The 14,261-nt window shown below is 42.4% G+C and overlaps 1 protein-coding gene across 9 annotated transcripts in view; it reads right to left on the bottom strand.

Moving 5' to 3' along the window:
* The window catches only part of EHBP1 (EH domain binding protein 1), a 229,754-nt gene that overhangs the window by 1,750 nt on the left and 213,743 nt on the right, over window positions 1-14,261 (bottom strand). For 8 of the 9 annotated variants that reach the window (XM_065682216.1, XM_065682213.1, XM_065682214.1 and 5 more), the window contains 2 exons: window positions 7,211-7,310; window positions 5,988-6,061 (listed from right to left, as the gene is read on the bottom strand). In XM_065682216.1, the coding sequence (XP_065538288.1) occupies window positions 5,988-6,061; window positions 7,211-7,310 (174 nt within the window). Of the gene's footprint in view, window positions 1-5,987; window positions 6,062-7,206; window positions 7,311-14,261 lie in introns of those variants that run through there. The other variant, XM_065682221.1, reaches the window with a different exon arrangement.

Here is a 14,261-nt window from a genome sequence, read left to right as displayed (position 1 = left end):
CAGGTATCAGTTAATTAGCATTTGCCGCTTTGAAGTAAAAATACACTTGCTACAGAGTAGCGCGGGGCCAGCTCCCCCCCCCCCCCCCCCCCCGGCGCTGGACCGCAGCGGAGCCCGGGGCCGCCCCGCTTTTCCCGAAGGGATTTTTCCCGGCCCCGCATGCCGGAGCCCCCCGGGGCCGCCCCGCAGCCTCCGGCCCTCCAGCCGGTCCGTAAGGGCTTGTCGCTGTCAGTCAAGGCCCGGCCTTCCCCGCCTCCCTCATTAAGAAGGTAAACAATGAAAAGCAGGAGCAGGAGATGATGAGGGAGATAGCAGGACAAATGAGGAGCGGGGAGGGAAAGGGGACACCGGCTCCAAAAAAACCCCATAACCCACCACCGGCAGAAGCCGCCGCCACCGGCCCGGCGGTGTTTCCCCCCCCCCCACCCCTTCCCCTTCCTCCTTCTCCTCCCCGGCCGCGCTTCCCGAAGGCGAAGGGGAGAGAGGGTGCAGTCCTTTTGGCTTTCTCCCCGCGCTCTCCATTGCCCTGGGCGATCATGTTAAAACTCACATGGCTGGTGCTTATTCAGATAACCCGAACAATGCTCACCACCGGTTACCATGTGAATCTTCACAAACCCCGCAAGAATGCGGTGGTTCAAATCCCCCTGACCCCCCTCCAAAGCCAAATTTATTCAAGACAGCAAACTGCTCAGAAGCTGTATGAAAGCAAGTGGTGCTAGAGGGAATTCAGCCTTGTATTTACAAATTAAAAATTAGATGCATCATCATGCAATAAAGGTTGGGAGAGCGGCGGAGAGGCAGGAATGTGCAACCGCTTTTATCGCGCCCTCGCCGTCCGCCTGGGCCCACGAGTGAGTGACGGGTCCCCACGCACGCAGGGAAGACCCCCACCGACACGTGTGTGCGGGCACACTCGGGAGAGGAGAACATGCATGGAAGCCTCTCACAAGCTGGGAGCCCTTCCCTGAGCATCGGCCTGGCTAGGAACTGCCAAAACTTCTCAGGAGTTTTTTTTTTTCTCTGTATTTTCCTCATTTTTCTCCCTATTTTCCTTTCTCTCCTTCTTTTTCTTCCTCTTTTTCTCTTTTAAATGTGTTGCTTCCTGTTGCTAAGGAAATGATTTTCCAGGTGTACATAGATTAGAACTGAATCTACCAGCTAAAATCACTGGTAATCTAAGCCATTCCTCCTGCGCCAAAACTGCTTTAATCTGGGTAGCAACCTTTTAGGTGCTAATTCTCGAGGCAGTCTCTCGAGTTCCACCGCTGCTTATCCCCTTTGCTCCGTTTGGAGATGGCTCCTTTAGTTCAACCCGTTTAAAACACACCGCTCTGCATCTCTGCAAGCCCGAGCTTTCCGAAACCGGAGGGTTTCCCCCACAGATATAAAGCCCCTGTGGGTGCAACGCAATCTCAGCGTGACAAAACCCCCTTGCAAAGGGCAACAGCAGTGAGGCAGGGAGAAAAGGAGAGGCTTGGTAGAGAATTTCACTGGGGTTTGCTGCCCGCGGACATGGTCCCCAACTTTCAGGTTAACTTTCCCCCAGCTTTTGCTGATGATCGTGTGGAGACCTGGGCTCCTCAGCACATCTGGGGACAGGAAGCTCCAGATAAAAAAGGACCTGAAATCCACCATCTCTTCCTGGACTTGATTTCATTATTTTGCAATTTTGATGGCTTTCACTTGGGTGAAAACCTCTGATTTTTAAAACTAACTTTTGCTTTCTCTCTCTCTTTTTTTCTTTCCTTTTTTCTTTCATTTTTTTCTTTTCTCTTTCCTTCTTCATCCCCTACTTCTGCTGTTTCAGCAGCAATTTAAGCTTTCGAACAGCAAACACCAGTCAAAATACCTCAGTGCAAGTTTCGTTCAGTCCTTTACTATTTTTCTCTGCTAAGTCCCTTTCTAAGCACTATGGTTTTTGTTGTCCCATCTTGTAGCCCCGTGGGGTAAATAACGTCATATTAGGACTTCATGGAACAAAACCGGGCATTTTTGTTCCTGCATCTGCTTATTATTAGTGTTGAAATAAGCTATGGGAAAACTTGCTGGCAGAAATATTCCCTTGCATTTTTGTCCTGTTTCCTAGAAAAGGAGCCTGATTCCCCCCCTCATTCCTGCTCCCCAAATACAGTCAAGCAGCAGTTGGTTAAAAGGGAAACTAGTGCAATGTATTCAAATAACATGTTCTATGTGATTACATCGCAATTTTGTTTTATCCAACAAAATATTGCAGGGCAGCACTTTCGGGAAGCATCCCCACGTTTAAAAAAGCATCCGTGCTCAAGTTTGATTCCTACCTGTTGTGCCTTTTAAGCCAGGATTACCTATAGCACCTGTCACATACAGTTACCCAGCCTGACTGCAGCTCTGGGAAGCTACAATATGGGCTGTGATTAATTTGAAGATTTCAGAATAATACTGTTATAAAAGCTACACTCTGGACAAAAATAGGATTAAGCTCTGAGGCTGTATATGAGCTAAAAGTGTTGAAAGCTAAAGCCCCCCTGCCACCGCTTGTGTCGGGCAGTTTAAAATGACAGTTTGCTAAATTCACGTTAAAGTAGAAATGTTTTCAATTATTCATCTTCATTGACTTCACATTGTCTTTTTTACCCCCACCCTCTCCTCTCAAACTGATAATTACTTTGAGCAAACAGGCGGCTGGTTCCCATAGAAATGCTTTAATAGAAATGGTCGAAAGTTCTTGTAGTAAAACCTCCAGCCTCACCACTATAATAAATAAGCCTGGCACTTTGATGAAAATTAACACTAGTTTTGTAAAGAGCACATTGGGGGATTGCAGTCAGGTCTTATCTTTAGTTCCAGTCAACTAGCAATCCTGAAAGAGTTTGCATCATCATCAGAGCAGGCCATTTGATAGGATTCTGCTGCTGAACCTAATCAATCTATGGAATACTGTGGCTGCGCGGTGTAACAAAGCTAAAATAGATTTACAAATGGGGTTTTAGAGGATAAGCTCCTCCACAGGATTACATATTGATTTTAAATATAAAAAGCTTATCATATAAACCATAACTACAAAAATAGTGAACCTATGCATAAATCCTTTTAGAAGAGCACCCACTTCAAACTATAAGCCAAGAATAAATCAAGATGTACAAAATCCGAAAGAAGATCCATTTCTTGGGCATAAAATGAACACACCACCCCAAGGTGTGCAAAAATGAACTTATCTTTCCTAAGGAGGCATTAAATCTTGAATGAAATAAATAAAACAGGGAGCGAGAGGAAAGGTGGCTGGAAGTAAGGCATCCCGCCGCGGACACGGCAAAAACCAGGCTCTGAAATGCAGCACCTTGTTTACAGCAGCCGGTTCCCAGACAGCCAAAATGCCTTCCCATGGGCGCAGGTTAAAACAAACCAATAACCTGTATTTTCTTTGGCCTATCAGGCAGGGATTTCAGGTCTCGCTCGGTCGGAGCAGTCTCAGCAGCAGAAAGAGAGGAACACTTTCTAGCTGGAAGAAGGCAGTGCCGTAACTCTCTTTTATCTCTAACGGCTGAACAGGGTGGGGGAAATAAAAGTATGCCTTTTTCTACCACCCTCGGTCATTCATGTGTTCCGCGTGAAGTGCTGTGACACTCCAAAAGGCCATTCAGCTGCCTATGCCTCCATTTTAGCGGTGGCTAAGAGGACACAGGCTCCACATCACTGAACATTATAACGGTCAGCACCTCCAGACGCCAGCGCTGCCACACGCTGCCTGCACAGGCAGGGCAGGCCGGCCGCCAATAAGCCGCCTTTATCTGCCATCAGCAGGCTGCTACCTTTTGCAAGGCGCTCTCTTTCTCTTTTTTTCCCCCTTTCCTGTCATCAACCAGCTAAGTAAATCGGTTGATAGATTTTTAAACAGCACAGTCACGCGTGGAAGAGTTACAGCAATTTACCAAAGCAGTAATTATCACCTTTCAAAGACTTTTCCCTTTAAGTTCCAGTTTGGGCTGGTGCGTTCTACCTTCCTTTGGACAAACAAACCCGTCCTCTCCTGTCACAGATAGACGGATTTTTTTTTTCTCTCCTTGTCCATATATTCCAGGTTTGAAATTGGTGCTGGTAAAAGTGAGATCTGTCTTTTCACCTCTTTAACAGAGCCCAAGCGCTCACTAGCAATCAGCTAAACAGCCTCGGAGCACTGTTCAGGCAGCCCATGCTTCTTTGGGGAAATCATATTATAAATGGTGTGGTTTTACGGGTGCTTCCCAAAAGGTGCTTATTGGCATCCCAGCGTATGTTGGACACAGAAAGCAACACAGTGCTGACACACGCATCAAGAGGCACGTTGTCACAAATGTGTATCTTGGGGGTTTGCAGGCATTTTCTTGGGAGAATTTCTCCTTTAGCATGCTTTTTGGGTAAAAGCAGATAGCTGCTAAAAGTTCTGGCAGACTAATAATAATCTTACTGAGGGTTAAAATGTTAAATGTGGACTTTGCTGTATAAATAATACAAGGAAATCATCAACCTCCAGCACTTCGGTTTTCTCCCTAAACCCCTCTTTGTGATGTCACCAGTAGCACACACAAAAATAAAGGAATTGAAAAAAAAGAGGACTTTCTTGGGTTTTGGTATCCTTCTCTGAACTTATAAAGAAGAAAATAAAGGAGAGATTTTTGTTCAAGTCAAGTCAGTGTGTGAATGGCACGGGCTGTGAGACATTCAAAGGCTGCTGCTAGGATGTTCCAAGACAGCAAAAGGAAGTAAAAGGCAGTTAAACACTGAAATTTTGGATTTAAATACAGTATCTGTTAGCTCCTCTCTGGTTTTAAAGTATTTAATGTTTTAAATATTTAACTAGTATGATTCCCAATTAATCCAGCCTGTCTCTGCACAAAGCAATGTGTATATTTATGATTCAAGTTTATCCAAGAATACAGTGGAAGTAGCTTTATGCAAAAAATTTATCCAGAGATGAAGAGATATGAAAAAGCTACCTGAAACCTGCTGCTTTTTTCCTACAAACTTATGCTCCCAGTGAAGTCTCCAAACTAATTAGAATTGATTTATTATGGATCAGGTACCTTATCAGGTGAAGAAAGAAATTACCATGGACAGTCAAAGGGTTGAGAGGTCAATACAGAATAGCAAAATCAATTTGCATTGATTAGACAAAAGGTCCATTTTACAGAGCCCAAAGGATTAACTTTAAAGCAAACATCTTTGAACTATAAGACAGCATTTGTGACTGAGAGGTATAAGCAGTGCAGCATTAGAAAACACTTAAGATATTTAAATAAGAAAATAATGCAAGCAATGGTTTAAGCTATCTGGATGTTTATTTTTTATTATGAATCATCCCCAGGATTATTGTACAATTCACTTGAAAGCCCTATGGAAAGGATGCAATTGTTTCATTTATCCTGCGTGTCAATCTTCCCGTGAGTTTTCATTCAGGTAAGGTGACTAAACTCGGGAGAGTTGCAGAGAAGGGAGAAAATCTGTGCAAAGGATCGCACTAATCCTGGTGTTGCTTGCGATGAAATATTTACTTGGCAAACGTATGAGACCTCTTTTTTTTTCCCAGTGAGATACTGTTGTAACCCAGATCAGAAACACTAAGAGGAAGGAGGCTCCCTTCTGTGGGCTACCCCTTCCATTTTCTGCGGCACTGAAAGCAGCTCAATGCTGCAGGAAAGCCAGGATCCCACGACTGCAACACAAGTAATAAACCCTGGACAAATATTCTTTACCTCCTCATTATTTTGTTTTCAAAGTTTATTCCAACGAGACAATATTTCTTTGTCCCATATATTAAGACTTTATTTTCTCCCCCTGACTACAACTTAAGAATGGGACTGCAGATCCAGCATATTCGCTGTGTGCTATCACTGCAAATGATGTAAATACCAGCCTTAACTCTCAACTGGGCTCCAGAAAAGCCTCCCTGTTTTGTACATTCAGGTAGAATGTTTTGTACCTTCGGCAGCAAGCATTTTCCTTCCCTCAGTACCCAGCATTGCTCTTACCTTCAATAGCGAGCATTGCTCTTAGCTCCCGGTTCAGCAGTTCGTAGCGCCTTTCTAGGTCATGTTCTTTTTCCCTAGGCAAGTTGCAAAAGTTCATCAATATGTTAATTACTAAATCATTAAACACTTAAAAGAACCTTTAACTCACATTGATTTTAGGACTCATAACTGACTTTTCTCTTTAACTTTAAGCTACTCCAAACAAATGATACACAAACTTAAAACCTTGCTCAGGTGGCATATTCAGTCACAAGGCTTCTTCATTTTCTGTAATGTTGGCTTTAATTCCATCAGTTTAACTCTATTGTGCTACAAGACGTAATTATTTAATATTCATCCTTGGAAGCGGCTGTTGTGGAATGTCCTAAGTATAAAACATTCCCCTGGATCTAATGAACAAATTCCAGCATCAGCCTATTCACCAAGATAATATGACACTGGAAGTATTATCCTATATACAGTCTGCCCTAATGAATAGTGAAAATTAGACACGGGATTAGAAAGTTTAATATTTTGAAGGTAGAATCTTCTGTCAAGTTCAGACACGGCAGGAAATTCATGAGCACAGGCTCTTCCCAGGGAAGTATGCAGGCATCTACACTAGGTGGCATTACTGAAAGAAATATAACCAAACTGAAAGGAGCTGGAAAAGAAGCACTGAGGGCAGAATGCCTCTAAAACCGAGCAGCATCTCCCTGCTTCCTCCCCTGGTGCTAGCCAGAAAGTTTATTTGTCCTTACTTTGCAGTATCAGTGCATCATCACACTGTGACTGATTCACTAATATCCTTCCAGCAGTCCAGTGCTGCTGAACTACCAATGATGGGATTGAGGATTTCTACAAAGCAGGTAGTGACTCAGATTTTGCTCTCTCTCCAGTCTTTACCTGTCACATCTGAGGCACAATCCAAATCTATTTGTGTGTTTCTGAAATGTAATTTTATTCCACTGCTGGGCCTTTGAAAATGTAACTGTGCTTAATATCTCTTTTGTTTTTCACAGCTCTGGCTAATCTTGTGTCAGTGCATGCTTCTCATTTTCAAGTCTGAAATATGAGAAAAGCAAGTTACTCTGTGAGTTCCACAAAGCATCCACACTACTCACTTTTCAGGGAATATTTCTGAAGTCTAATGGGATGTGAGCAAAAAAGTTTTGCATCTATCTGATGGGTAAATATTCCAGTAAATCATCCTTTTGTAAATACATGTGTTCATCCATACTTACAGAAGAGAAAGCTGGTTCATTCGTCTTATTAAGGCATTCTTCTTATTAACCAGCATGAACCATTCCTGCATCATAGCTTCTTCTTCTTCTGTGTTTCTTCCTGCAATCAAAAGAATTTCATTACTTAAGTGGTATATCCCAAACTGAGCTATTTATTTCATTTTAGGCATTGGAGCACTGGTCTCCAATACCATTGAGCATTACCAGGCATACTCTCAAACGGTAAAAATACCCTATGACTACAAGTCCTGCTACACAATCCTGCTTGTTCCATAAATAAATCTTTGAAAGCAGCTGATCTTCAGCATCTGTTTTAGTCTTCTTTATCATGCTCATATCCTAACCCAAATAAACACCTTTTTAAAAGTACTGTATCGTTGCAATGTTCCCAATGAAAGAAAAACCTTGCTGCTCGAAGATGCCTGGTCATCACAGGCTTCCAAACACAAAAACAATCCTTGTGGGCAAGATCTACTCCACCCATGCAAACCCAGTACAGTCAGGATGATGTGGTAGGGATTAAAGTAACTGCAGAGGACATGGTAATCCTGAACCCTTGGCCAAGGCATGGGCACCTGCTCAGCTTCTCTGTGCTTATGGCCACTCTTCCAGATGATGCGCTGGAAAGAGCTGCTCCTCTTCTCAACCTGCTATCAAAGGGAATATCTGCACAAACACAAGTGATTTTGGGGTCTGGGTGTCTAAGGGTCCCCGTATGTGTATTCATGGACAAGCATGCCTTTTCCCAGCCGATGTCCATCACTGCCTCCCAGGCATGATGAGGATCAGGACCTCCAAAGCCTACCTGCAGGTAGTGCTACGCTCTACCAGACTCTGTAAGACTCCCCGTTGGCAACTCTGCACCACCAGGGAAAAGGCAGACAAGCAGCTTCTTTGCACACAGCAGGGTCATTCAGCCAAATTCCACTCTCTCTGAGCTCAGAGTCTTAGAGAAACCTCACCAAAGTCCTATGTGGAGACTGTGCCTCTGTGGTGGCCTGCCACTCTTATCTCTCAAGTTGAGCTGAGGAGCAAAGATTACATGGTCCTCACTGAATTATGAAACTCACATATTTGTCACGGTTAAAATTAATCTGGAAAGAAAACTGGAATATGGCAAACGAGCGGAGCTGGGTCCTCTGAATACTGCCCCCAGCTTTGACACTGCTTCCCTGGGAAACTGGGGGCAGATCTCTGAGGAGTTTCAGTGCCTGTGTGTGTAATATGGGGACAATCACCAGTACCCATCTCGCAAGGGTGCTAAAACTTAGTTCTTTGGTGTTTGCTAAGTGTTTTGAAATCCTGAATGCAAGGTGCTGGTATGCTCGGGGAAGCTATCTTTACTAACTTAAACCATAGGATCCCTAGTTGCAGAGAAGCGATTTCCAGCACCAGAAGCTGGAAATACACCAGAAAAAATATTATTTTGCTCTAAAAGGAAGCTTTCAGCTTCTGGATGGGAGCCTTTGAAATGCTTGCACGTACGTGCCTGCCATGCACATGTTCACACCCGATGCCACCATAGTGTGCAAGCCCAGATCTGCAGGGAGAATTACCTCCTCACCTGGCTATGACCCTGCTGCACGCAAGGGAAGGTCACCGGCCTTCTCCAAACTGCCTGATCCACCCCCCTGGCCGATGGGCTTTGTGCATCCACACAAGGGAAAGAAAACATGAACAGGGAAGTGGGCCAGCTTGAGGTGAGCTGGTGGACCCATGCAGTAAGAAGGTACACCATTTGGCACATTCTCCTTTCTGATGTGAGACATTCCCCTATATCCACTTATCACCCTGGGAAACTCCTGGTTGACAAAACTGTTCCTGAAAGCAGGGTTTTAGGGTACATGATTTGCTAGCAGTGAGATGGGAAGGGCAGAGCTCCCTGAAACGGGGATAGTCATGCAGCCTTTTGCCAAGCAGAAGCAGCAGGGTCCAGCTCCTGGATGACTGGAGCAATGCAGGAAGAAATTTCTCACGTAGAAATGCTCTCCACCAAGAACTCCACTTCTGGTTTTGTGCAGAAATTATTACACCATGGCATTTACAATAATATTCAGCAGTTCAGCACTCCCCCAAAAGAGGATTTAAACACATCGGTATACTTGGCTGTTAAGTTACTGATCAAAGGCGCTGCTGTGCTGGTCCATCTAATAGGGTCTGCTTTTAGAAGTAGAGAATAATCAATATTAAAAACCTTTTGTTGGCATGCACCAAGTAGCTGAAATTTATTTAGGGAAGAGGGGAAGAAAAAGGGGATAACTCGTTTTTTTAATCTGCAAAATGACCAGTCTATTCTGTGACACACAAGATTGCCACATTGCCAAGCTGCTGGTGAAAAAAGTTCTTGTAACCAGCTATATCCGGCTGTTTTTTCGTCAATTTATGACAGTAAATTTGTAGGTTTTGGGGTGGTCTGGGATCTCTGGCTAAAAGGTGCCTTTATAAATGCAAGCTCTTGCGCGCCTTGAAAAAGAAATGGGAGACGGAAACGTTTCAAAGGAGTCTGACTCAGTGGTGGACCTGAACTTGAATTTCACACCATGGAATCTGAGGGTAAGAACTCAAACTTGAGATAAAACCTTCCTTCTGTTAATGCATGCCTCCTAAATAAAGTTAGCTGCAACATATAACGAGAAAAGATGTAGGTAAAGCTTGGAGCTGGCGAGTCCGATCTGAACAGGTGCCTCTTGCTGCCACCAAAGCACACGCAATATCCATGGAATAGGCTGGTTTAAAAGTGAGTTAACAAAGTCTTGATTGTTTTTACAGAATTTTTAATCTGTTTTTGTATTCGCTTTGGACCCATGTGATGCCCTGACACCGGTCATGTGATATCGGCTGCGATAGGCACAAATCCCCGGGCAGCAACAAAAGAAGAAAGAGTAAAAAAGAAAAAGCTGAGAAAAAGCTTGCAATTTGGAAAAAGGCCAATTGTACCCCGGCGAAGGCCTTTTTGATCAGTGAAATGACACATGTGTGCAAGAGTAATAGCAGTCGATGCTGATATTTTATGTGTTGACCATCAGCTTTTAAATTCTTGCGCATGGAGCCGAAACAGATTCTTCCCAGGCAAGCAAAATAAAGATGAACTCCCATATATAAGAAATTTAAATCACTCTTTTCAGCAAATGCATTACTATTAGAGCATTACTACTTCCCCCCCTGGCCCTTGGTGGAAGGATGCACGCGAAACACTTTCAACAAAGAAAAACTGAGTGTTGCCACTGCAGCGATACTGCAAGGCTAAACTCACATTTGCAATTTCTAAATAAAAAATAACAGAAAAAGCCTTTTTTTGACACAGTTTCACTCTGTAAAACGCTGCTGCTGCTGGGGAGGGTTTTGTTTCCACTTTGCAAGTGTAAAAGAAGTACTGAATTGACTTGCTATGAATGCTTGAAAATTAGAATTGGGAAAATATCTCCGTTGTTCTCAGGGGAAAAAAAATACTTTTCAGATTATTTAAATGAAGCTAAAAACATGTTAGGGAACAAATCGATCTTATGCATGCAAACCCCTTATCTGGGCCAGTACAAGATGATGAAAATCTATTAATAGCCCACAGATCTTAAACTTATATTTTTTTCCATAATACATGCATTACACTATTGTTTTCGATAAAAAACAACAACAACAACAACAAAACCCTTTTAAAGCTAGTAAGTTGGACCATTACAAATTAATCCTGACTTTAATAACTGGTTAAAGACCCCTTCAGCTTTATAAGTAACAAAAAATATTAAAGCCTGTGATCACAGCGAGCTTTTCTCATTTCTCCTCTAACCATTTGTTATTTAATCCAATACTAGTAATCCAATTTGTCCATCAGACTTTTAAAGGGCAGAATGCAACTTCCCCAGCTTAGACACTTTTCAAAGTACAATATATTTTTCAAATGAATGCTGGATGTTTCATTTTTTCCCCAACTGTTCCTAGCTCTAATGTATGAGGAAAAAAAGAACAAGATGAACATTGTTCGTACTGATTAAGTAAGAGCTCATTAAAGAGCTGTCAGTGCCGTACTTTGAATATGCATGAAGCATATAATCAGATCTAGTACCGTCACTAGAGGAGAATACGGTAAGTACAAAGGATTGATTTAATTACTTAGAGTGGGCTGTGGTGGTAAAGCAGTCTTGTTAGCGCAAAAAGAAAAGGAGGTTGTATTCTGGCACGGTTAGGGGAAAAAGGCAGTTTTAGCTTCTGCCACAATACCTAATCTCAGGATAAAGCACTTTACATTGTAGCTTAAAATGAAGACTGTCAGTTTTCTAAAAAGACCAGAATTCATCTTATCTTGTTTAACCTCATCTGGTTAACTATCTAGCAGAACATATTTATTCTCTTTAACACGTAATTATGCTTATACCTTTTTATCCTATAGTTCAATAATGACTTCTGAAAACAGTCTTCAAATAAGAGCGGGTAGTGCTGCAAACATCATATGCATGCAAAATGCTCGGTGAGAGATTTGAAAAATGCAGAACCAGAAACTAAGACCAAACAGTCAGTACACGCGCCTTTATGTGAAAAGTCAACACAGCTTTTAATGTTGGACTTTATTATTGAATAGGTTCTGAGGAGCCTTCTGGGAAGGTTTCTCTAACTTATTTTCTCCCTCCACCCTCTTCCTTTCTGCATCCCACCCCCCCCCCCTTTTCCTTTTTTCTTTTTTATTAATCAATTCATTCTTGTTTTATTCTTCCTCTAGGAATCCAGGGGAATTCTCTCACATCAACTCTCAGTGCCATTTTCTAATTTCATTGTCTGGCTAGAGTGGTGAAGGATGCGTGCTCTGTTCTTCTCTTCACTTGACATCTACCAGAACCCTCCTCAATGATTAGGAACGAGCCCAACACCAAGCGTGGAACAGCACAAGACACTAAATTCTGCCCTTAGATACGAGAAACTCCTACTGACTCTGGAGTTGTGATTGTGCGCTGCAATAGCTCCTGTGCAGGATTCAATCAAGGCTGCAGTGTCAAGTTTGGGGATTTTAGCCCTTACTAGAACAAACTTTAATGATAGCCAAAATAATGATAGCCTGAAGTTTAATTACAGCAAAAAAAACCCCAACCCCCCACCCCAACCCCCTTTCTTTTCTCCTATGGTTCATCACACGTATTCCAATATCATTTTCCTGACCGTAATTCAAAACCAACTTGAGCCAATTTACTTCTACAGTGCTCAAGAATTACAAGCGTGTTTATCTGCTACCATTTTTTGGAGAGCAATATAAACGACTAGCTTATTTTAACATTGTACAGCTTCCAGGCAGTCTTTTCAAAATACCTTTTCCTTCACATTCTTCGGGATTTACAAATGGATTTTTGTTTACACTGAAAGGTAATTATTTGCTAAATATTTAAATAAGAAGCATCTTGACAAAAGTCTCGTCTGAATCCATTTGAAAGAACCCAGGTTTTTTTCTTTTTTTTTCCTTTCCTGCTAAAAATACTTCCAAACCCACCCCTTCTGCTCAGCCAGCTATCAGTACGTATATGTACACTTAGACCCATTATTTTTAAGCCGTTTGGGCAGCCAGTCATTAGATAAACCTAATATGGATTAACATAGTAAACCTGTACATTGCTAAGAAAATAGAGAAGAAAGTGCTAGGGAACGCTGTGAAAACTGCTTAAAAGGAAGAAAAAGCAGCAACATGCAGGGACAAGATTAGTTTACAGTGTAAATGGATGAACACAGTAACTCCTCTACACTTTATTCCATCGTAAATCTGTCAAGATAAGCCAATAGATTAATATTTTTTTAAAAACCCTTAAATGTAAATGTATTGAGCTGTTGTGCAAAAACGAATTACAACCTGCAGAAGATAAATAATAAAAAGGTTTCTATCAGCATCCCAAACCAGCCCATTCAATCTGGCAAGAAATAACAGGTTTACAGAAATCACTCTGTATGCCGTCTTAAGCAGTAATTGTTTTTAAATTTTATTTGCACTGTGTATAGTGTGTGTACCATGGTGTCATGGTTAAACACAGACACCTCCCCATGTCTCCCCATTTACCTCAACAGAACTACATGAAAAACAACCTACTTAAGAGACAGCCCATTCTTCACCCATTTGCTGATGTTTACACACAGTTTTAAAATAGAATAGAAGAAGCTTTCTTCACTCAACAGAGTTGGGTGAAGAGGCCAGCAGGAGAATGCCAGTGCATGTGAACTAAAGCGGGGCGAATAACTACAAAAACTGGCCAACTTTGCTCTGCTCCTCTTTCTGGGCTATTTGTTAGTTGAAAGAAGCTAGATGACCACCAAGAGCAGTCCAAATGCCAGCAAATTCCACAGATTTAATGGGAAGGTCTTTTGAAAATGTTCCCTACTGCCTTTATTTGCCTGCTGGTAAAAAAAAGAAGCTGCATTCACCCAATCATGGGGACGAGTTTTTACGAGTTTCTGTATTAGGAGTGAGCGGACAGATTGGCTTGTTTACCTGAAGGAGAACATGAATAGCAAATAAAGAATAGTTGTAGGATGTGTCTCATCTTGTCTCATAAGAACCTGGGGAAATTCACTGAAATTGAAGGTGGTGTGTTTAAAACCGATAAAAAGAATGATCTTTCCTCAAAGCCTCATCATTTACCAGTAGAACTCGTCGCCACAAGGCAATGTTGAAACTAAGAGCTCAGCAAGAATTAAAACCAGGTTGAATGTTGAATATGGAAAGGCAAAGCTCTTGCAATAAATATTCAAACAAACAAAAAAACACAGGAGGCAGGAATTGGATCCTCCTGCTTTAGGACATGAGCTAACCTTTAATTTTTAGAGGTTAAACAAAATGTCCCCTAGGGCCAGGTTAGCCTGTAACTGGCTCCTGCAGAGTTTCTTGCTCCTGCCTGGGTTCAACCTGTACCTGTCCCTCTATGGGATGGTCCTCTGGACCAGACCATGGGGCTGATCCACTGTGGCAATTACAGCTTTACTGAAAGGAAAACATGGGAAGGGACAAGAAACAACGCTGTGTGTCTTAGCTGACTAACCTCATGTTGCTAACAAAGGCTGATGGAAGGTCTTGAACCCTTCTAAA

This window comes from Lathamus discolor, chromosome 5 (assembly GCF_037157495.1).
Source record: "Lathamus discolor isolate bLatDis1 chromosome 5, bLatDis1.hap1, whole genome shotgun sequence".
NCBI classification, from domain to species: Eukaryota; Metazoa; Chordata; class Aves; order Psittaciformes; family Psittacidae; genus Lathamus; species Lathamus discolor.
This window is presented reverse-complemented; position numbering and strand designations above follow the sequence as displayed.